General features: G+C 39.0%; 1 protein-coding gene across 1 annotated transcript in view; it reads left to right on the top strand.

Moving 5' to 3' along the window:
* ZC3H12C (zinc finger CCCH-type containing 12C) overlaps nucleotides 1-23,003 on the top strand; it is a 34,263-nt gene extending 11,260 nt beyond the window's left edge. Inside the window, exons 3-6 of the mRNA XM_054015514.1 lie at nucleotides 6,292-6,431; nucleotides 11,522-11,756; nucleotides 13,648-13,754; nucleotides 15,761-23,003. Coding sequence (XP_053871489.1) covers nucleotides 6,292-6,431; nucleotides 11,522-11,756; nucleotides 13,648-13,754; nucleotides 15,761-17,157 — 1,879 coding nt within the window. The 3' untranslated portion in view covers nucleotides 17,158-23,003. The remainder of the gene's footprint in view (nucleotides 1-6,291; nucleotides 6,432-11,521; nucleotides 11,757-13,647; nucleotides 13,755-15,760) is intronic.
* The last annotated feature ends 1,847 nt before the right edge of the window (nucleotides 23,004-24,850 follow it).

Below are 24,850 nucleotides of genomic sequence, written 5' to 3'. Positions count from 1 at the left end.
GTAAGCGGGGGGCACTATCGGAGATGTTTGAGCACCGGTGATCTAGATGTTTCAGTGATGTGATGTGCATGAATGAGTGGTGAGTATCTGCATATGCTTAATTGGCTGTTCAACTATCACTGCAGTGCATGCTTTCCCCACTCCTCATTACACCTAGTTGATTGATGTTAAGGAGCCATGATACTTCTTGCCTATTTTTGAATAGCTAGCAGGAAACAATGACTGTATTCCTGAAAAATATTGTGCATAATTCCTGACTGGGAATGAAAGGTCTGGGGAGGCATCCTCTTTCTCATCTTGCATAACCCACTCCCCACCCCCACCCCCCCCACACACGCTTCTCCAGGAATGGTCTGGTTTTGTTTCTGTACTCTTGTGTCCACAGGCAAGAAGAGATAGTCACTCGATATGATAGCATTTAGCTACTACAATGGTGGAACAGAATAAACCTAAATAGAAAGTGCTAATTTATCTGTAAAAAGCAACAGAGGGTCCTGTGGCACCTTTAAGACTAACAGAAGTATTGGGAGCATAAGCTTTCGTGGGTAAGAACCTCACTTCTTCAGGTGCAAATAATGGAGACCTCCATTATTTGCACTTGAAGAAGTGAGGTTCTTACCCACGAAAGCTTATGCTCCCAATACTTCTGTTAGTCTTAAAAGTGCCACAGGACCCTCTGTTGCTTTTTACAGATTCAGACTAACACGGCTACCCCTCTGATACTAATTTATCTGAGAGATCTAATAGGTGTATTAGGGAAAATATACTGTGGATAGGTTCTGGACTAACAAATCACTAGAGACATGGAGAGACCTTGATGGTTTAAATAATGTTGATGCCTTCAATCCATCTAACTGATATTTTGACATGGCTTCTCCGGTAGTTTGTCCTCTAAAGTTTGTCCTGAAGACAGCAGATGAGTTGGTCCTCTTGTATTATCTTCAGATATTGGCCGAAGTAGTGAATTGGTTTGTTAAAACTTTTCTTTGGTACCTGGCAGAGAGGCTGCTGCCTGGTGAGTTGGTGGTTTGTAGTTTAGTACTACCTAATGAATGCTCATAGAACATTTACTGGGCCTCCTCAGGTTTTTTTTTTTTTTTAATTCTCTTAGCTTTCATATTGCCATTGATTTTAGTTACTTGGTGTAAGAGAGAAGTTGACCATAAGCAGTTACACCTAACATGTGGGAAACTGTCATTGGAATGTTCTTACAGGTTCGATTTTTCTTTGTTTAAATTGTAAAACTTGTAAAAAGCAAGTCCGGCAGCTACCAAGAATGGATATTTTAAATTCCTTTGAGATTGTTGCTGCCCTCTCTGTCTGCTGTACATCTATACAAACTAACTGTAAGTGCCAAAATCCTCAAATGGCAAAAGATATAGTAAATAAAAGGCTTCTATGGCACTTGTGGTTCAATCCTGCTGTATCTAAGCAATGATACACATGGTCCTTTCAAAGTGCTATATAAAACTGATATTGCATACTGTGAGGTGTTATTTACATGTAGATGATTATATTACTATTTTGTATTACACACATCCGTACACTTTGCCCACAGAATAAAACAAACATTTCTCAATTACTGAATAGCGCTACCAAAACCTGTGTCAATATTCTTACAATATGATTTGCAAATTGGTTGATTGTCACTCTCCCCAATGTGCCTACATCTTTTAATCAATCCCTGTTCTATATCCTTTAAAAAATTCAAATTGGAGTATCTCTGTAAGAAACGAGTATTCCATACTTCTCACAATATCAAAAAGTCTAAAACAATCCTAAAATGCCTTTTTATAAATAAATAAATGCATTGACAGACAATTGAGGCTAATATTTGACCTATCCCTTGAAAAACAAAATGTGTTAATCTAATGATAGTTGTTTATATTTTAAATATTTATTTCTAAAAATTATACTACTGCAATATTGCCAACTGCAAAAGTTAAAAAATTGAGTCTGGCCCCAACTCACAAGATTTTATTTTTTAATTAAACAATGAGATGTTTTTTCTATTTTCTGGTAATTTTCTAACTCTCTGCTCAATCCCAATATGCATGTGAAAATGAGTGTTGCCAATTTATAATCAGAAATATGATTGACACCCCCTATCAATTTTGTGACTCAGCATACACATTAACTCTGCACCCTCAGCCCCACATCAACTCCACAACAATTCTGCACCTCCCAGCCCCCTATCTGCCTGTAGTAGTCTCGGCCGGGGTTCAGCCCTCAATAGGGCTGTGGGGTATCCCACCGCCTTGCTACACGGAGGCTGAGGCAATGTCTACAGCAGCCCAGGCCCTAGGTCAGGGTGGGGCAGTAATCAAATAGTCAGTCAGACACCCAGGCCCTTAAGCAGGGGCTGGGTCAGGGTTTATAGCAGCCTAGGCTCTCTAGGCCAGGGGAAAAGGGGGAGTCTGCCACCCAAGGAGTGGGTGGCAGGGGGGACGTCCCACTCCACTGCGTCCCAGCCCGGGGCCTTAGCAGCGGCGGAAACTCGCTGCTGTCAGTGGGGATCCTGGCCGCAACACACTGACATCGGCTCTGGCAGTGCAGCAGCCAGACTGGGGTCGGCTGCTCCCGGGCTACTTCCACACTCCCCCTCGTATGGTACCTGGGCTGTCCTACTGTCCTCGGTGCTCTCCACCGGCATCGGCTCCTCTGGGTAGGTGGCGAAGGGCAGGCTCGGCTCCTCCTCGGGGTAGCAGGGAAGAGGCAGGCTCGGTTTCTCCTCAGGGTAGCCGGCACGGGGCAGGCTTGGCCAGTCCTCCTCGGGGTAGCTGGCACGGGGCAGGCTTGGCCAGTCCTCCTCGGGGTAGCTGGCACGGGGCAGGCTTGGCCAGTCCTCCTCGGGGTACTGGGCAAGAGGTAGGCTTGGTAAGTCAGCAGGCCGGTTGCGGCCTGCGGCTGTCTCCCAAGCGGGAGCTCGGCCAAGGACGTCTGCTCTCTCCGCCAGCGTGGGCTCCACTGAGCTCTGCAGGCTGGCTTTTATACTTCCGGGTCGGTGCAGTGACCTCTGAGGGGCGGGCGCTGAACCCGGTGGCTCCACCCATGTTGGTATTAGGGGAGGTTCGGCCCTCAGCAGGGCTGTGGGGTATCCCACCGCCTCGCTACACTGCCCCTTGCCCAATGTGCATCTTTGCTCTTTTTGCTGTTCCAGAGATTCTTCGTCCTTTCCTCCCAAGCCTCATGGAGAGGCAGCTTTAGGGGGTTCTCCACCTTAACAGGACTGTGTTGCAGGATTAGAGGGGAGGAGAGAACGTCTGGCCCATTTTTCATAGAAGTTGGAGGTGGGAGCAGAAATTGGGCTTTTTCTGCTCTCTTCCCTTTCCTCCATTCAAACACTTCTCTCAACTCCTAAAGAGGCAGGGGAGAGAGCTCTGCCTGTCTTCTGCAGCATATCACCAAGAAATAATGAAGAGTTGTTGTTTGCATAGGACCTGTACACTGCATGTAGTGCTTCTGCAGAGCCAAAAGAAGCAGCACAATTCAAGACAAGTACTTAGCCACAGGTAGTTACTTTTAAAAAATAAGATAATTTATCTACATGTTGCTAGTTCTACACTTTTGTCCCATTTTATAGTCTGAAATTGCTTAAGAGAATGTTTTTGCTTGTTTCTTTAATAGAATTTCAGATTTTACAAAGATGTTTTTCTGTTAAGCAGTTCCACACTTAAAATGCTCATCTGTGCTGAAAAAGATAACTTCAGAGCTTCACTGAAATCTTCCTCTGAGAATAACACAAATTCAAACACAGAATAATCAAATAGCCTGTGGTATATTTGCCACCAACATCACTTCTGGGACTTCAGTGAGCTATTAGACACTATATTTTCTTCCTTCAGTTCCCAGCTTTGGCTTTTTAAAATATTCTCAATCACATTACCTCCTCCTATCTTCTTAAGCAAAACAAGTTAGAGCAACAAAAAGAACCACATTTGACAGATGCTAGACTCTCAAGTAACCATGGTTGAACAGAACAAAAAGTAATGTATAACAGCATAACATTTTATTTAAGCTTCCATATAACTGTGGTGACCTGCTGTTAACCAAAATTTTGGCTTCACTCATTTGAGCTAGATGTAATTTCCATCTAACTTTCCAAGTCCGTATTTCTATCAAACGTCAGCAAAGTTCCTCAAGCTCTGTGGCTTGGCTGTCCTTGCTTGCTGAGTTTGTGCTAAGGTAGTCGTGATATTTATCTTTCAATGACAGTTATCCATTGGCCAAATGTGGCAATTCCTATGTACCCAGCTGTCTTTCACTATCTTGAGTCCACTTCCAGGAATATGCAGTACTATTTTCCCAGCAAGAACTGTTCACATGGATAGGATCTCACTAATAGCAAGTTACGGGTGAAACTTCTCTTTAAATCCTTTTAGAACTCTCCAAGTTGTAGATGGATGGTTCTTGCTTCAAGAGATGTCCCAGTGTGCGCTGTGCTGGTGACAGAACCCTCTCTGGAGTATAGAGTGAGCTTATGTAAGTGGTGTTTTAAAATATGTCAGTTTGCGAAGTTTGATTTTTTTTTTTATTAAAGAGAGATTCCAAAGGATATTTAAAAATAAAATACCAACTGACATATATTTTAAAATTGTATATGCCTGTTATCACATGCTCCAGTGAGGCTCTATGACAGACATGTGGGTGCACCTAGCATAACACATTCTAGGACATCTCTGAAATTTTTCTGGTCCTAAAAAGAATAATGCCCTAAAAGCCTCCTTTATGTGTCGTACTACTGTTGGTCCCCTGGCTATTTGCGATATTTAGCATGTAACCATACATTGACTTTTTTTTTTTAATGTAAGTGTTTGTAGGACAGTAGCCTAACATGCTGTTCCCAGAGATATAGAAAAATGCTTATATACACAGAAGGAAGCAAACAAGGGAGAGCCAAATCCAGGAATGTTCATAGGGAAAATTTTTCCTTTGCCAAATGGGAAAAGGGCAGAATTAGTAAGTTGTGTTGTTTTTGTTTTTTCCTCCTCCATGTTTTTAAGAACTGTATTCTACCAGAGTGGGTGTGTTTTTTGTTTTGTTGTGTTTTTTTTTTTTTTTTTATGGAGAGGTTTTTGATGCACCAGAACATACGCAGCAAACTCCTTTGTTTTAAGTAAAAATGGATTTTTATACTTAGTAAAAATATAAATGTACATCAAAAATTAAAATGTAGCAGCAAGTGACCTGAAGGAAAAAAATATTTAAAGAAAAACAGTTGAATTTAAACTTCCTGTGAACTTACCAAAAACATTTATTTATATGCTACTATATCTTTCTTACAGAAATACCTATTTTCAGATGTCAAACATACAATCTAGTGTGCTAACTGGTTTCAGCTTTACAAACAACAGTGAGATTTGTGTGTGTGTATTTAAGATATTAAAATAGTAGAGCAGTTCTTTTCCACAATGATTATGTAAATATTATCTGGAAACTGTTTCTTCCCCCATGCAAACTCCACTAAAATATATGGATATGTGGCAAATTCAAAACTCTGCATTGTGTGAAAAATGTATGTTCTTTTATCAATTAGACTGTTCAACTCATTCTCACAAGTTACCATTCTGGATAAAAAAATTAGCAGGATTAAAAAAATCTGATACAGGAAAAGCAAGTTTACCCAGAGTAGTTATAGTAAATAAAGTTTTTGAAGGGACAGAAACCCTCCTGCTTCAGCTGGTAGTAGCTACTGTTAGAAATGAGGTACTGGACTAGAAGGGCACTGGTCTTATCTAGCACAGCAATTTCTGTAGTGTGTATATATATATATATATATATTACACACACACACACACACACTACAGAAATTGACTCTGTGTGGGTAAACAGTACAATATTTTAGGGGGCTGGAAATGTACTTTAAAACAGGACAAATGAAAAAAAGTGTGTAAAACAGAAATAAAATCTTTTAAAAACTTTGTGTACTGTCTTTTTTTCATATACATTTGAAATAACTCTATCTCTCCCTTTAAATAAATGTGTGCATTATAAATACCATATATCAACAATACTGCGTAACAAACACTCATTTGGTTTAACAGCAGCTCTTTACTTCTATCTTCCTCTACCACCTCTTTTTGGTTGTTTTCCCCCTTTGAAGGGGGAAGAGGCACTGTTGGGGAGGGAATTCAGATTGACCCCAAATTTGCCAATAGAAATCCTGGATTAAGTTAATAACATTACTAAGAATAATCAGCTGTGTTTGCTGTGCTCTGCTTGATTCATGATCACATGGAAAGTAATGGTTGTAAAACAGGAAATGAAGTGTTTCTGTGATGTCTGTTTCAGCCATGGGAACAAAGAAGTATTTTCTTGTAGAGGAATAAAATTGGCAGTAGACTGGTTTTTGGAAAGACGCCACAAAGATGTTACAGTGTTTGTGCCAGCATGGAGAAAAGAACAGTCAAGACCTGATGCTCTTATCACAGGTAAACTCTGTTCTGCCTTAAGTTTTGTTTTGTATAAAGTAAGAGATTCCTAATGACTAATTGTGAGCATTAACTGAACAAACCATTTGAAATTATTATTTTTTATACAGTAAGACATCTTTGGTCTAAGACCTTTTCAGTGAACTCCAGGTGGGGAGGAAAAAGGCAAGGGAATGTATAGCCAGTACACAGCAAGACCCCATTGTTTTGTGTGCTTGCCAGATGAGCTTTCCCTGAAAGTTTCTAGTTAAATCTCTAAGGTTGTGGATTTTTTTTTATCCATCTGCTGTATATCATTAAAATGAAATTTTTTGAAAGAATTGTAGTGAGTATGTAGATGATTGTAGCTGCTCAGAAACAAATTCCTTTTAATGATCGGGAAGAATGCCTTTTTTTGTTGTAAGGTAGTTCCAGTAATACATACTGTACTGATGGGCAACAGTAGTACCAATGGGCTGCATCTGAGAGGAGAAAGGCGTACCCCCTTGCTCTGTTGTTGTTTTTTTCATATACTAAATTTAGTCTTAGAAAGTCTTGAGTGAAAACTCAAAAGTCTTGAGTCAGCCAGTGCACGGAAATCCACCCAATAATGTCTTCTAGAGAAGATGGACTTCTAGGTGACTGCTTTGAGTGGAGTTCAAATTGAAGAAATTTGTTTACAGGGATAAGAGGCTCTTACAGAAGCTACTTTCTTTTGTGGTCAGAAAGTCCCGTCCCTTTTGGGTAACAAATGGAACCCCTCTTGGAAGTGTGATTTAGGGGAAGCTGAATGACTCCATTGAGAAACTGGTGTTATGCTTTGCCTTTTTGGTGCTCCAAAACATAGAAAAAGAAAACAATTTGATCTGAATGTGCTTGTTCTTCCCAGGTAAAAATGAAGGACTTGCACCAGGGCAGGATCCTTTCTCTTTATCACATTTTGGATTATGGCAGAAGAGAGGGAGGGAAATTTCTTGATTCAATGTGAAAGCTAGAATTTTTCTTTCAAGTTAAGCTGAATAGAGTTCTCAAGACCACTCGTTCAAGGCAAAAGATAATGAAACAAACTCTGCAATAAAAGCTGCAATTTGTCCTTGCCTTCTGGTTGAAGAAATGGCTCCTAAAAATGCCACCTAAAATGAAAGAAAGTTCAAATGAATAGTCACCGTAGTTTCTAAAGAAAAGTAGCAGAGTATTTTGAGCACCAGACTTCACTACCAAAATGGAGTGATCTTTGCAGAATTAGAGTTTTTATTTGCTCAATTACTTTTAGAACATGCCTTATTAAGGACGAGCTACCACCTGGAAACATTTGTTACATCCCACCATAGCATTAAATGGAGGATCTGTCTCTCTGAAGTACTAAGAGACTGATTTTATGATAGGCTGCATTGAAGATAAGAAAATAAGATATTTGTAACTCAGAGGAAATATTCCTATAAGCATGTCATAAAGGGCAGGCTCAGTTGTGCTGGTCAGTAGTTACTTGTGTTGGAGATTTGGGAAGGACATCAGTCAGACAGCTTTTGACCTTCAGACTTAATTCATCCCAAGCTATGGCTGTAGATGATGATGGTGGAGTGGGCCCTGCAACAGAGGGTTTTGAAGATGAGGCCAAGCCTAAAGTCAGTAGGTTTTTCTGGAGCTATAAGAATCCATTTTACCTTGTCCAATTGTCTCTCTGTCAGCACCTTGGCAATGAGAGGAAAAGTAAGAAGTGGAGAAAGCACGGAAGTCTATTGCTAGCATATTCTTGCATCTTCTGTAGAACAGAGGCACTTCACAGTTATCTTTTGCAACAAGTCTATGGGGAGTTCCCTTATTCAGAGTCATAGATTCCAAGGGCAGAAAGAACCATTGTGAACATCTAGCTTGACCTCTTGTATAACACAGGCCGTAGAACTTCCCCCAGATAAATCCTAGAGCATATATTTTAGAAAAACATCTAATCTTGATTGAAAAATTGTCAGTGATAGAAAATCCACTACTATCCTTTGTAAATTTTTCTAATGGTTAATTATTTTAGCCATTAAAAATGTACACCTTATTTCCAGTCTGAATTTGTCTAGCTTCAACTTCCATCCAGTGGATCATGTTATACCTTACTCTGCTAGATTGAAGAACCCATTACTAAATATTTGTTTGTCATGTAGGTACTTGTAGACTGTAATCAAGTCACCCCTTAACCACCTACTCTTTGTTAGATTCAAAGAGCTCATTATATTTAGTTTATCACTATAAGCCAGGGGTGGGCAAACTACAGCCCATGGGCCATGTCCGACCTGTCAGACGTTTTAATCTGGCCCTCGAACTCCCACTGGGAAGCGGGCTCTGGGGCTTGCCCTGCTCTGGCGCTCCAGCTGCAGAGCAGGATTGGGAACTTGCCCCGCTCTGCGCATGCCGTGGCTCCACATGGCTCCCAGAAGCAGCAGCATGTCCCCCCTCCAGCTTCTATGCATGGGGGCAGCCAGGGGGCTTCGCATGCTGTCCCTGCCCTAAGTGCTGTCCCTGCAGCTCCCATTGGCCTGGAACCGTGGCCAATGGGAACTGCAGGGGTGGTGCCTGCAGCTGGGGCAGCACACACAGCTGCCGGGCCAGCTCCATGTAGGAGCCGGAGGGGGGAAATGCTGCTGCTTCCACAAGCTGTGGGGGGGGTGCCTGCGGACGGGGCAGCGCGCAGAGCTGCCTGTACACACCTCTGCTTCGGAGCTGGAGGGGGGACATGCCGCTGCTTCTGGGAGCTGCTTGAGGTAAATGCTGCCCAGAGCTTGCTCCCTTGACCTCCTTCTGTGCCCCTGCCCCAGCCCTGATCTCCCTCCCCCTGCCCTCCGAACCCCTCAGTCCCAGTCCGGAGCACCCTCCTGCACCCCAAGCCCATCATCCCCACCCCAGAGCCGTCACCCCCTCCTGCACCTCAACTCCCAATTTTGTGAGCATTCATGGCCCACCATATAATTTCCATACCCAGATGTGGCCCTTGGGCCAAAGAGTTTGCCCACCCCTGCTATAAGCCATGTTTTCTATTCCTTGAATCATTTTTGTGGCTCTTCTCTGAACCCTCTCCAATTTATCAACATCTTTCTTGAATTGTGGGCATCAGAACTGGACACAGTATTCTAGCAGCTGTGGCACCAGTGCCAAATATAGAGGTAAAATAACCTCTCTACTCCTACTCAAGATTCCTGTTTATGCATCTCAGGATCACATTAGCTCTTTTGGCCACAGCATCACATTGGAAGCTCATGTTCACCTGGAACACTCAAGCCTTTTTCAGGGCCACTGCTTCTTATGATAGTGTCCCATTAAGTAAGTGTAACCTACATTCTTTGTTCCTAGATGTATACATTTACGGTTTAGCCATATTAACACCTGTGTTTTTCGCTTATGCACAGTTTATCTAGCGATCCAGATCACTCTGTATCACTGACCTGTCCTCTTCATTATTTACCACTCCCCAATTTTTGTGTCATCTGCAAACTTTAGCAGTGATGATTTTGTTTTCTTTCAGGTCATTGATAAAAATGTTAAATAGCATGGGGCCAAGAACTGATCCCCACTGGAAACAAAACCACTTAATCACAGTTTCTCTTTGACAATTACATTTTGAGATCTGTATCCTGAAAAATCTGGTGAAATAATTTGTGTATTCAGACTCAACTGAAACATGTGGCGTTCCTGAGTTTTGAAGAGGTGTTAGATGGAATAGGTGTAAAAATGGTGGTGATTGAAGAACAGGACATAATCTTTGAAGCACAGCCTTTTTGCTTTATCAGTGGTCATCTAAATATGACAGAACTTGAATCCTGTCATAATGAAGAACAGCTACTCTTCCATTCAAAATTTTTAATAAGTCATTGGGCAATAGGAAGATTGAAAGGAAGGACTGGGTACTGAAAACACTGGTCTTTGAATCTTAAGTATTTCTAATGAGTAGAACAATTGATACACCAAATACAAATCTTACAGATCTGTTAATGCTAACATTTCTTCCTATGACATTTTTGTTCCAGGCAGAAGAGATTCTGTCATGAGTTTTTTGTACTCCAAAAAGCAGTTTAGCTATCTGAGGTCAAAAATTGCTTGTAAGCCTATCGAGCACGTCAACACAGGGAACAGAGAGAAAATGCCTTTGTGATCCAACGAGACACATGAAATGGCATTTCTCCAAGGTGTTAAATACCCTTGTTTAACAGGATCAAGGAGCTTCTGTGGTTTTGATTTGGCCTGTTTTTGTGGGTTGAAAGGAAATGAGACATTTGACCTTTAGAGAAGGGAAACAAATTCTATATCATTATTCATTTGTCTGACAATACGGATGGAAACTTGAATTTGTTCTGAAACTTAGTGACGCAGCTGTGAAGCCAGCTTTTTTGTGGGCCCTGTCAGAAGGTAGTTTAGAGTGTGCACGTTTGTGAGAAATGGAGGCAATGTAATGTCCATAATACCAGACTTCGCAACCGGCTGGAAAATGGGTTCCTGTGTGCAGTAGTACCAGTGCCTCCTTGTGGGGGAGAGTCATCTTTCTGCTGATTTTTTTTTTTTCTCTTGTGGAGAGAAGAGGCCCCATTAATATGGACTACTGAGACAATTTCAGAAGCTTAACCTCAGTGAGTACCAAGTGAGGATGAAGAGATCTATCTTTACTTAAGAATGCGGTCATTGGACAGCCTTGATTACAGTCAGGATACAATAGGACATGGCCACGCAGTACCGGGCGGAGTGGGGAGCTCCTATGCCTCGTGTGAGCTCTCCTCCTGCCATCAGAGCAGTTTGGGATTTTTACTCTTCTAACAACCAAACTTGGGAAATAGTGTATCTGTTAACCGCTTCAGAGCTAGCAAAGAGAGCGCAAAACGCAGTCTTCTCTGTTGATCTGATAAAAATGGTATAGAATGAATTTGTTTTTTTAAACGTATTGGTTGATTGCTGAATGTAAATTTAAAATAATATACATCAGATGCTTTCTACTGAATTATAACTATTTTAAGGTGAGGCATATTTTGGCACTAAAAACTTTGACCTTCTGCCTCAACCTTAAGATCTGTAAAGATGAACAAATTCCTGATTTCACTTCAGACATTAAATCTTTGACTATTTCTTAATACTTCTAGATCAAGAAATCCTGCGCAAGTTAGAAAAAGAGAAAATTCTGGTGTTTACACCATCCCGTCGTGTGCAGGGGAGAAGGGTGGTATGCTATGATGACAGATTCATAGTGAAGCTGGCCTTTGAGTCAGATGGTATCATTGTGTCTAATGATAACTACAGGGATCTAGCTAATGAAAAGCCAGAATGGAAAAAGTTCATAGATGAGCGATTGTTGATGTATTCATTTGTCAATGACAAGTAAGTAATCTTGATTTTGTACCACTTGTTAGAAAACTAATGGAAAAAGGGCATTTTGAGGGCTTCCATTAACATGCTGGATTCCATTAAAATTATTAGCTACACATGAGAAAATAAAAGGATGTTGTAGTTCCAGGCTCTGCTCCTAATCTTCTAAACCTTCAAACTCTGCTTTTTGCCAATGTTCTCCATAATGGTAATAACCACTATCAAAATGTATTATTTACCTTTCCCACCTGTCCTGGAAAGAACCCAAAGATTGAAAGGGATTAGACTACTTACTGGGCCCCTGTAATTCCCATGATGCTCAGATACTTTGTATATTGAGTGTATTCCATAGTATGAAATACCTAGGTGATAGTTTTGCTTTGGCTGTTCTGTGAACAACAAAGAATCTTCAGTCATTTCTAAGACCGGCAAGCCTGACTTCAGTACCGGGGCAAACTAGTTGAAACCATAGTTAAGAACAGAATTGTTGGACACATAGATGAATATAATTTGTTGGGAAAGAGTCAACATGGTTTCTGTAAAGGGAAATCATGCCTCCCCAATCTACTAGAATTCTTTCAGGGGGTCAATAAGCATGTGACTATAGTGTACTTAGATTTTCAGAAAGCCTTTGACAAGGTCCCTCACCAAAGGCTCTTGAACAAAGTAAGCTGTCATGGGATAAGAGGGAAGATCCTCTCAAGGACAGGTAACTGGTTAAAAGATAGGAAACAAAGGGTAGAAATAAATGGTCAGGTTTCAGAATGGAGAGGGGTAAACAGTGGTGTCCCCCAGGGGTCTATACTGGGACCAGTCCTATTCAACATATTCATAAATGATCTGGAAAAAAGGGTAAACAGTGAGGTGACAAAATTTTGCAGATTATATAAAATGTCTTAGGGTTCAAAAAAGACCTAGATAAGTTCATGGCAGAAGATCCATCAATTGCTATTAGCTAGGATGGGCAGGGATGGTGTCCCTAGCCTCTGTTTGCCAGAAGCTGGGAATGGGCAATGGGGGATGGATCACTTGATGATTACCTGTTCTGTTCATTCCCTCTGGGGCATCTGGCATTGGCCACTGTCGGAAGACAGGCTACTGGACTAGATGGACCTTTGGTATGACCCAGTATAGCCTTTCTTATGTTTAAGACAAAAATTTTAACCCTTTAATTTTTAAATTAGGGCATTTCAATACATGAAGGTTAATCCTGAACAAGGTAGGGTGTGCATTTAAAATAGGTTAACTGTTTCTGATTAACTCCATGAGTGGAGACTCTTTTTCCAGAATAAATGTGCCACTTTGAGTTAATCAGGACTATGTCTTCTGGAATAACTCCCCTTAGCCACCTAAATAGAAGTGGCATAAACTTAAAATATGCTTATCACCTACAGCTCCTGTTGACCCCAGTGGAAGTGTAGGGGTTGCTCAGCACCTCGAACAATCAGGCCACTTCTGTTACGTGTGTAAATATTGATGTAGGCACTCGGTTTTTAAAATTGTGGCCTGTACTTCTGGCTATAGGGCAATGCTGTGATATGTTGCATAATCCTACAGATTGTAAAACAGCTTGCAGGACAGCCAGGGAGTATATTTTGGGTTTTTGGGTTTTTTTTTTTCTGGCAAGCAGATGCTGGAGTGCAGAAGCAGTCTTTCAAAACTACACTTTGGAGCTAAATCATTTGACGAATAGTCCTGATTTGACAACTTCCTCTTAGTTGCAAAATGTGGGTTTTCTTTGTTAAACCTTTTCCTGGAAAATGTTTACTACTTCAGAATAAAGCTGACCTAACGTATGACAGATAAATTGTAACGGGTAGTCCATAGCTATAATTGGTTGCAACAGGAACATGAAAATGAAATGTGGTGGTCAGTTCTTTTATGCGTTTGTTGTATGTTATAGGTTCATGCCTCCTGATGATCCTCTTGGCCGTCATGGCCCAAGCCTTGACAATTTTCTAAGGAAGAAACCTATTGTACCGGAACATAAGAAGCAACCATGTCCATATGGTAACTTGATTTAAATGCAGAATTTATTGTATGGTTAGGGATAAAGGCCAAACTGCTTCCTTTCTTTATAGCTGTGCCAATAAAAGTAAGACATTTTTACAGAGCTATCTTATATTGATAAGGACTGAAATCCTGACTCTGTTGAAGTCCATGGGAGTTTTCCCATGGATTTCAGTGGAGCCAAGATTTCTGCTGACACATCTTATTCATTTATCAGTTGGAAAAGAATGTGTTAGTATTTGTATCTACCACTTAAACTAAAGAAATAACTTCATTAGCCATCAGTAAGTACCAGGAGGTTAGTTACTGGGGCCCGCCACTACAAAGAGCTTTGTTCACATTGACTAAGCCAGTATATTACATGCTCCTCCTGCAAGGCAAGCTAGACTTGGTCATCTAAGGTGCAGAAGAGATTTTAGTCTGATTTGGGGTACCATCATGTCTAATGTGTGTGGCCACAGTGCATTATAAAGTGATACCCCAGATGGAACTTGAACTCCTTTGGCCTTCAGACACTCGGGACAAGCTAGTCGAATGTGGAAGTATATAATACATTAGCTTTTTGGCTGTGATCATGACCCCACTGTTGCGGATCCACAGGATCGGAGCTATGCCCACAACTATAGAACAGTCTTTTGGAGGAACCCCTTTGATGGGCCAGACTCCCCAGGGGTCTCATTCTTCTTTCAAGGTAGGCGATACAGCCTCACCACCTCCTTAGGCTGAAACTCTGGGCTTCAGCACTCCTCCTTCACACCATGTGCTTTGTTCAGTGTGTTCAACTGAGACAGACTGCTGTCAGAAACTTGTATGCTGTTCTTGGGATTAAAGCACCTCACCAAGCATTTACAGGGACGCTCAAGCAGCGTTTTCAAAACAGTAAGATTTACTAGTCAACTGGAACACAGCACAGAAAATCCTTAGGTCAGCCAAGCTGTAGTGAACTCCATTTTCAGGCTCTGTTTGTCTGTCCAACCTCCTCAGTTAGTTCCCAAGTGAGAACTCCCAAACTTCTTTCAGAGCTCATGCTTATCTTCCACCTCACATCTTCCTGTCCTTTGTTCTTGAGCTGGGGTCTCTACTCACCTTTGCTGCTGAGAATGTTACATTGTCTCTCTAGACCCCTTGTTGATCTAGGTTGGTTTCAGCAAGTTCTTTAATGACTCTCTTCATTCCACCCAGACAGGGAGGTGACACATAAGAGACACCAATGTCTCTTAGCCTTCCCTGAGAGTAAACTTAGTGTTGTCGTGTGTGTCATCCCCCATTTGCCACCCACCCGCCCACCCACTGGGTAGCTATGCAACTTATAGGGGAAACTGAGGCACGCATGGGGATGAGGAATTATAAAAAATTCCCACTCCAAGAACAGCCTCCTACATGATAAAAAATTACTGCTTCAGCTCAAATGTTAGTAGCTTATGCTTCTGGTGCCAGGGGTTACTGGTTTGATCACACTGACAACCATGAGGTCTATATGCATGAAAACTGATTATTACACATGCATAATATTTAGTTCATCTCACTGGCTTTACTTCAAGGAAGACTTTTCCTTTAAATTAAATGAATAAAATATGTAAAGGTTGTGGATATTACTTAAAAGTAGGCAGAAAATTACATTTTGGAGGGGTAGGAAGGGTGGAGTTCAAAACCATAGATCTCAAATGAAAGCAAGATTCGACTCCACATGATGCTCAGTTTAGGAGAGCAGTGGAAGCATGGGAAGGATGTTTCAGGACAGAACTGAGATACATTGGCAGTCTAGTGAATATTTCCTGCTTGCACTGTCTCAAGCTAGTGCTATATAGGTCCTTTACCTTCTTGAACATTACCACAATCTTTTCCATAGAGCAAGAAAGTAGGTTTCAAGGCCTCACTTCGGTGACACACAGTTCAAAAATCTTTTCAATTCACTCACAAATTTTAAAAAATTAAGAGCTTCCAATTCAAATGCCTAAATAACTTTTTCTTTTCTTTTTTACCTCAAATTGTATGACTTTTAATAGGAAAGAAATGTACCTATGGACACAAATGCAAATACTACCACCCAGAAAGAGGAAATCAGCCTCAGCGGTCTGTTGCTGATGAACTTCGAGCCCTGTCTAGAAGCACAGCTGCCAAAGCTGCAAGTGAAGGAGGACTGGTAAAAAGCAACAGTGTTCCTTGTAGCACTAAGATTGATGGCACTTCTGATCTCAAACGTGCTGCTCCAAAGAGGCAATCAGATCCTAGTATAAGGACTCAAGTCTACCAAGACTTGGAGGAAAAGCTTCCCACCAAAAACAAATTGGAAACCAGGTCTGTTCCTTCTTTAGTTAGTATACCGAATTCTTCAGTTGTAAAACCCCAAAGTACTGCACCTTTAAGCAATGGCCTTCCATCCGGGGTTCATTTCCCACCTCAGGATCAAAGACCACAGGGACAATATCCTCCAATGATGATGGCAACCAAAAATCATGGAACGCCAATGCCTTATGAGCAGTACCCAAAATGTGAGTCTCCTGTGGACGTAGGCTACTACTCTATGCTGAACGCTTATTCGAATCTAAGTATTTCTGGTCCACGCAGTCCTGAAAGGCGTTTCTCCTTAGACACCGATTATAGGATTAGCTCTGTAGCTTCTGATTGTAGCAGTGAAGGTAGTATGAGCTGTGGTAGTAGCGATTCCTATGTGGGTTACAATGATCGGTCTTACATGAGTTCACCTGACCCGCAATTAGAAGAGAACTTAAAATGCCAACATGTGCATCCACATAGCCGCCTTAATTCACAGCCCTTCCTGCAGAGTTACCATGATCCTTTAACAAGAGTGCAAAGTTACAGTCATGAAGAACCAAAGCATCATCACAAACCTCCTACTCCATACATGTCTGTACATCTACAGCATCCTACAGTTGGTGCTCGTTCTAGTTGCCCTAATGACTACTCTGCTCTTCAAAGTTTGCAACATTCAAAGACCATGCATCTGGGGAGGGCCCTTGTATCCACAAGAATAGATAGCATTTCAGACTCACGTTTATATGATAATTCTCCATTAAGACAAAGAAAGCCTTATTCCAGCCAAGATGGGCTTGGAAGTTGGGATAGGCAGAGTTATGGGATTGATGCGTACGGCTATCGTCAGACTTACTCCTTGCCTAGTAACCCCACTCAGCCATGTTACGAGCAGTTTGCCTTCCAAAGTTTACCTGAGCAGCAAGACCAGACTTGGTGCATACCTTACTGTGGAATTCCTCAAGATCCTCCAAGGTATCAAGACACACGGGAGAAGGTTTATATAAACTTATGCAACATCTTCCCTCCCGATCTTGTGAGAATTGTTATGAAAAGGAATCCTCACATGACAGATGCTCAGCAACTTGCTGCAGCCATTTTAGTGGAAAAATCCCAGCTAGGTTATTGAAAGATGATGCATCTTTGTGGTGTCTAGTAGTTTTCAGTTCAGCTCTAATGCTGAGGGAGGTTTGCTACAATAGCATATGTGATCTCCTTCTCAGCAAGGAGGTTATATAGTAATCCATTTATGTGAAAATACAGTATCATGGAATCTGTATGTATAGCCCCATGCATTGGAAGTAACAGGTTTGTTTTACATTCTAACTTGAAATTTTTAAGTGGTTTTAAGCTATGTTCATGACTGAAATCTTTCCAGTCTAAGTTTAATATATGTGTGTGTGTTATCTGTGGTCTCCGGTAATAATCTTTGGTGCATCAGGGGTTTATATGCAGCACTTTCTATCTTTTTGTTATATGTTTTATTAACTTACTGGATGTTTGTCCTTCAGCTGCAAGGCATTAAAAGAATCTGCAGAAAGTTGAAAGAATTTTAATAGACCTGGCAAACAATTTTCAAGCCAAGCTTAATTTGAACTTTTAACAGCAATTAATTTATTATTATTTATTTATTTTGAGGGCTTCTTTGTGCTATAATCATTTATTTATAGAAAACAAAGATTTACTATGGCACTGACTTTATTTTTTAAATAAACTATTAAGTTACCAGTTAAAGTTGAAATGGGTAACGATATATTAGTAATTTACAGTATGGCACTTTTCATTGCTCTTTTAAGAATAGTTTTTAATGATTTGATTCGGTTGATTTAGTAAGAGCAGATGCAATCAAAAGTAAACGAACTCATTTCCGTTACTTTTTGGATAAGGCAAAGCCTGGTGGTCTGATTTGCAAAGATTCTGAGCATATGCAACTCCCTTTGAATCCAGTAAAAGCTGCAGCTGCTCAGAACTGCCTAAAATCAGGCCATGAATGTTTCAGTTCAGATACATTGTTGTCCAGCTCTTCTGTGCTTCTGGTCAGTAGAAATGGAACTGAAAGTTTAGGATTCCATTAAATTGTTTTATATTCATCTTTTTTTTTTTTTTAATTTGTATTTGTGCACAGGTGTACTGGATAAAATATGCTTTTTCATAAAATATTTACCTGTTTTTAAATGAATCTAAGTATTCTCAATGCAAGTTTTGTATTTAAGATACTGTTCAATTTTCTTGCTATTTATTAAGGCTGGCCTGAGACGGTTTTGTGTGTTGAGGATATGCAACATTTATTAACTGCACTATGGTAATAGTATTGTAGCTGAAAATGATAACTTAAACCTTTTTGTAAGATACTGTATATGTTCCAGAAGTTAGTTTTTGGCCTGCTGTATTATGTAGGCCTAATTCTTGCCACAAATAGTATAGCTGTAGAAACAGATTAAAATAGTCTGTTCTAGTATTAGTAAGGGATATTTCTGGTTTTAAGTCATGGGTTTTACTATTGCTTCAAACTTTTTTTTTTATACAGGGTTTGCAATCATTGGCAGAGGGTTGTATTTACATGATGTAGTCAGTTGCCTATAGTTTTAGGATTCCATATAAAGTAACATTGTTCAGTGTTGTTAATTCACTGGTTTACAATGTAATTGATGATAATTTTGATATACTTGCTGCAATTTAAAGTAAGGCCCTGAAGAACCAGAAAGTACCTATACTGTTGATACAAATTGTATCTTTTTAACTGAGAACTATTTTGATTTGTAGATCTAGTTAAAACACAAATGTGTAACTATAATTAGAATTTTGGGCAACATTTTATCCCTTATTTAAAATAATAGATTTCAATCTAGAATAGAGTTAGACAAATAAAAATACAGTAATTTATTTAGATAAGTGTCTGTCTCAATTTTATATTTTTATAATTTTGTTTTTAAAAAAGCTATTGGCATTTTCTTCCTTCTAAAACATACCTAGTGTGAACTTACTAAAATAAAGGTAAAATGCTGCCTGAAAATAATGTCCAAGCACCTTTTGAATAGGAAAACATTTTCACTACTTGTGTGACACTGTGTGTTGCAAGAAGTAGGATTAGGGTATACAGTAAATGCTTCTAAAAAGCATTGAGCTTATAGACGTATTCAATAATCTGAACCATGTTCAGCAAACTTAATTCAGGAAGTGTTCTTCTCTACAGCTTTTACAGTTGATTTTTTGAGGTGGGATCTGCATTCATCTGTCCCTTGTAACACAATACAGGTGGTGCTGTACATAAGCTATCCTGAGTTGTTTAGGGGGAGAACCTGTTCACCTGTGACAATATTTTTTCCCTTGATTTTGTTGGTCACTATCTGTAGAACATGTTTTAATGTAGAAGCTAGTAAAGTGTGACTCTGAGGTTATAAACAGTAAGTGAGTCTTGTCTTAGTTGTACACTAAGATTTTTTTTAATCAAATTACACTTTTAAGTAGTACACCATAGTGTAGGTGCATCTGTTTTAATAATTATATTAGTGTTTTGTCTCTAATGCATTTCTACATTTATATTTGTATGTATGAATTAACTTCTACCAAAAGCTGAATTCCTTTAAACATCTGAAGAGATGTGTATGTAATAGATGCATTTCATTTTTTTTTCAGTCAGAATGTCTCCTAATAATGTAGCAGTTTGATATATAATAAATCATTAGTCTTGTCTACATTATTAAAATGGTGAGAGGAGTAACAGGGCACTGTATGCTGCAGTGCACAGATAAGAGCTATCAGCATTGGATGCTTTCTTGTATATGTAATACAGTATTGAATCATTTAAAGCAAGTTGATTGCTAGAAGCATTCTTATACCATGTCAAATTGTGCTTTGTCCTAAAGCACTAAAATTGCTTTACAAAATGTAAGAACAGGAGTTATTTGGCAGCTTTTAATATTGTGCAATGATATGCTAGTTCAAGTCCAGCTTTGTTATATCGTGCAAAGGAAATTTACTGCTGACAAAATATTCCCCATTGGTATTTCTCTCTCTGTGATTAATAAAAGCAAATGAGCAATACCTTCCATGAGCTCGTCATCCTGGAAGAGTTCACTCTAGATATTTAATAGCTTAGAGAAATGACACACCAGTATGTATAGGACAGTGATAATACTGGTGAAACTTTACATTTGATTTATGTTAAATGCATTGATGCAAATAATATAACTGTAAAATAAGGTGTGATTTATATATATTTAAGAAGTCAAACTGGGATATTGACTGCTTGCCTTTACGCTGTTTGAATAATATGGCTTTCATGTGTGGATAAAGTATTCAGAGCGAAGCCTTACGCCATCATTGAAGAGAGGGGAACATTTTACTTTGTCTGCAGTATTTTTAGGAGAATTATTTTGATACATTTACCATAAATTATGTATTATAAAAATAAAACACTCTGCTTTTATAGATGTACAATATTTTATATGGTACACATATTTCCATAATACATCCACTCACAACTTTTATTTTTCTAGCTAGATTATCAATATTAGCTTTTTAAACACATCTCAAAGATACCTTTTTTAATTAGTTAAATGTGCATGGGCAATTCTTTTCCTGCTAGTGTTTTAACTTCAGTGAAATAACACCAAGACTGAGTTTGGCCCATATTTTATATCAAAGCCAGTCTTAACGACTGTTCCCACTGTGTAGGATTTTTAAAGAATTCTTCCTTTTATCTTTAAATCTCAGTTACCACCAACTACTATTCTTCTGAGGTAAGATATTGTCTTTGCAGGTAATCTCTTTTGTCCAGTATGTCTAAATTAAAAAATCAAACCAAACTAAACCCTAGCAATTGGGATGGCAGAGCTGAAAGTTTCACATTCAGCCTAATAAACTATTGTTCAGGCTTAGGGTGACTACAGGTGGCGTTCACATTTGAAGGTCAGGAAGTGAACTGTTGCTGTGTTTTTGGCCCTTCTTGGAAGGTGTACGTGAATATACAAAGAGAAGAGGAGAGTTTGGCTTTAGGGGTAGGAGGAGAATATCATCTAAAAAATAAAGATGTGGATGAAAACCAGAGTATCTTATTTAGTCAAACCTAAAACTCTGCAGCCTTTACCTTAGGAAAGTGACAGACTTATGAAGAAACATTCTTGGCTGGGATGGTGGATGTGAAGGTTTTCAAGTCTAGGCACCACTATCGCCACAGTAAGCAATTACCAAAACATTTGTCAGGTGAAGATTTGAGCAAGAGGATTTTGGTATGTTAGGACTGAAATACTGACACACGGCTATCATAATATCAGAATGTTTAAAAAATATCCAATTGACTTAATATTGTTATTGGACAGTATAATACTGTGCAATTAAGAGACCATTTTTAAAAATAAAACATTGTTTAGAAGTTATTTTTGATTTACAATGTAAGTTATTCTTGTTAATTTATTACTTGCATTATAAAGATGAGGTGGAATATCTTTAAATCTAACTTTTAATTACTATAGAAGAAAAATATCAAAACAAAGCAAATTATTGATTAAAGCAAAGATATCCTTAATGGCCATGTTTTGTTTTTAAAAGTTAGGGTTTTTTAAATGTCTGATCTCACATTTTATGTATTTTGTAAATTAGAAAAAAATGGAAGCCATAGTATAGTTTAAGAATTTTATTTGAATTATATAAAATACATGTAGTCGTTGTTTAGCTTGGATATGTAAATAATTCTGTAGTAATCCATCTTAAATAACTGTTCTAACTAAAACTTTTCTAGACAACTACACTTGTATCTAGACATTACATTCACATCTGTGGGAAAAGTTTCACTTATGCTCATCCTAAGACTTAATCAGCAACTGGTGTTCCGATGATCTAATCGTGTATATCACTGGGCAGTCTGTGCACATGTGAAACTTACTCCTGTATGTACTTTTTTGCAGTGCATTACAAACCTTTATTTTTGTATATAAAATACACAGCAGCATATAAAGGTTTCTACCAAATTATAGTGAATTCAGTTAGTAACTGTAGAATGCTATACATAGTTTTGCTGGCTCCGAAATTCAGTTCTTAGAGTGTTCAGTTTTTTTAATTGTATTCTACTATATCTATGTGTTAATGATCTAAGTTAAAATTGTTATGCCCTCTTTAAAATGTGAAAAGTTTGGCCTTTGTTCTCAAGAGATTTTTTTCATTCCTTATTTAGTCTTTGTAATAATTTGAGACCCCAATCCTGCAAAAATGTATTCATATGTCTAACCTTAAACACATGAGTAGTCTCATTAACTTCAATGGGACTACTCCCAGGTTTACAGCTAGGCATGGGCATAAGTGTTTGCAAGATTGGGGCCTGAGTTTGGATATATTTTAGACTGGAACCTGGTGAAAATTTTAATGTGTAAGATCAAATTCTCTGCTTTTATAAATGGGTGAAATGGCACTAACACCAGCAGAGAATTTGGCCAGCACTGCACATGTTCTAGTGATTAAAATGCAGACAGATATTTCCATCTAACAATTTGTCCAGATTCTGATTCACCCCACATAATCTATTTTTCCTTTTGTAAGACAACTTTTTTCTCAGGTGAAGTATAATTTAGCATTTGAAAAAAATTGAGTGGAATTCTTAATGAGACTGACATTTAAAAAAAAAAATTTCACCAACAAAATACTAAAATGCAGACCTAGTGGCACGAGTCATGGTCTGTTTTGTTTTGTTGTCTCTCTCTCACACACACACACACACGCACACCGTAACTTGTATTGATTAGGTGGGATTTTAGTGTTTGTCCTGACGTCCCCTCTGGCAGAAAAAGCTTGTCAGAGAACAGTTTGGACCACCTGATAAACTTAAACTTATTCTCTGCCTTCGCTGGCTGTTGTGTACTATTTCTGTGATGTGACTGTTCACATCTGTTAGCAGTATTTTCGAGCTTAAGAAAAACCATTGCAAAACATGTACATGGAATTCTTCTATTAGAGAAAAAATAAAGATACCTTTTCTCATGATTGGATTGTTTTTGTTTCATATAAGACAACCTTGCCAGAGCAACACAAACACTAGCAATGAAATTATAAGTGTCATTCATAACTACACAATAAAAACTTTTTGCTTGAACTTGGTACAGCTAATAGAATTCAGTATAGCTAAAGAAAGCATTTTAAATGCATAATAGGTTCATGGACTGTCAGTTCATTCTTAGAAGTAATTTGTGTTTCATTGATTTAACTCTTGTCCCCATGGCATATATTTTTAATTTCCCTAATACAGAAAATACAGGCAGTTAAATAGGATTGTCAGTAATTTAGCAGCAGAATTTGTATTAGAGGCTCTGTGTATGAACAGACCTTGACTTCTTTCAAATACTGCCATCAATCTGTTTTTTAATTGCATAATCCTGGTAGTTTGTACTGAAAAGGATTGTGTGGTAACAAATAACTCTAAGTCAAGGACAGTACAAACTACCAGCCTTTGGAAAGAGCTCTCAAAAACCTGGATCTCTGCTTCAGTGGCCACTGACGATTTATGTGGGTGAACAGACAAGGGTGAGTGTTAAGAATGACAATGTAAATAGCACTCCACTGCGGAAACAATCCTATACTGCTACCAGTGCGTTTTGAGTGCTGATAAATTACAGGCCTAAGAGCAAAGTTTTGCACAGGTTTGAGCTCTTGCTGTGATGTTACATACATCCTTGTCATTTCATTGGCTGTTCAGTGACATTGCATCATCACAGGGCTTCTAAAAATAGAGACAGTGGATTGAAAAGACAAGTTTCCTGCTAACAAGGAGGTCTGACAAGACTACAGCAATGCATCTCTGAGAGTGCTGCTCATAAAACTCATTTCTCATATGCTTTGTCCAATGTCTATCCCTTTCGTAGTAGGGGAAGAGCGATTGGTATGAAACTTGCTTCCATAAAATGCTACTAACTGTTAAGCAGAAAGCACTTACCAAACTCATGCTTGAATGTGGTGCTTTTGGTGCAGTACTATAAAATAATCTGCTTTCATTATCTTTTTCTGATAGGCTGTTTCACTGCCCAATTGCTCCAGAATAATTTTTCTCTCTAAGCTCTTCTTTGCTTCAACCCATTGCTACTTAACTTGCCATCTGCTGACACTGACTGACTGACTTTCATTATAGTGTCATCATGTATAATTATGACTCCTTGCATTTTTTCTAGACTACCTACCTCTCATCGCATGTACTAGCCTCCAGTCCTCCTATCGTTTTTGTGTGTTTCTTTTATCAGTACTGTGGTAACCAGTTCCTGTTTGGGCCAGGCCCATGCTATGGAGCAGGGCTAGTAAATATTACATCCTCAGAACTGGCCTAAAAGAAAAAGTTGCAAATTTAAAGAAATGTCAGACCTTAACTTTGCCTGTTATCCAACTGCACTATGATAGTCTTTTACATGATCATCTGTAAATGTTTTTTGTGGCTACAGATACATGTGTAATATAAATGCAGTACTGTGTATAACTCTGTATTCCACAATCAATAAGTCATTTTTATATATGACTTTTATTTATTTAATTTATTTATTTATATATATATATATATATATATATATATAAATGAATGAGAAAAGGGCCTTCCAGGATTGTAAAAAGTGTGGTAAAGTCCCATCAGCTTCAGTGGGAGCAGGATTTGGCCCTTTCTGCAGATACACAAAGTGCAGTTTCCAAGAGCATTTAAATGACTTAGGAGCACTAGTCCCCCTGACTTTCATTGGAAGGTGTGGTCCCAGACATGTAACATTTGTCTTCATGAGAGATTTAACTGTGTTGACTGAATTTTTTCCTTAAGATGCTCTGTGTTCACACATCAGTACTCCTCAGGTGTTTCCATA

The sequence above is a fragment of the Malaclemys terrapin genome, chromosome 1 (genome assembly GCF_027887155.1).
Source record: "Malaclemys terrapin pileata isolate rMalTer1 chromosome 1, rMalTer1.hap1, whole genome shotgun sequence".
NCBI classification, from domain to species: Eukaryota; Metazoa; Chordata; order Testudines; family Emydidae; genus Malaclemys; species Malaclemys terrapin.
This window is presented reverse-complemented; position numbering and strand designations above follow the sequence as displayed.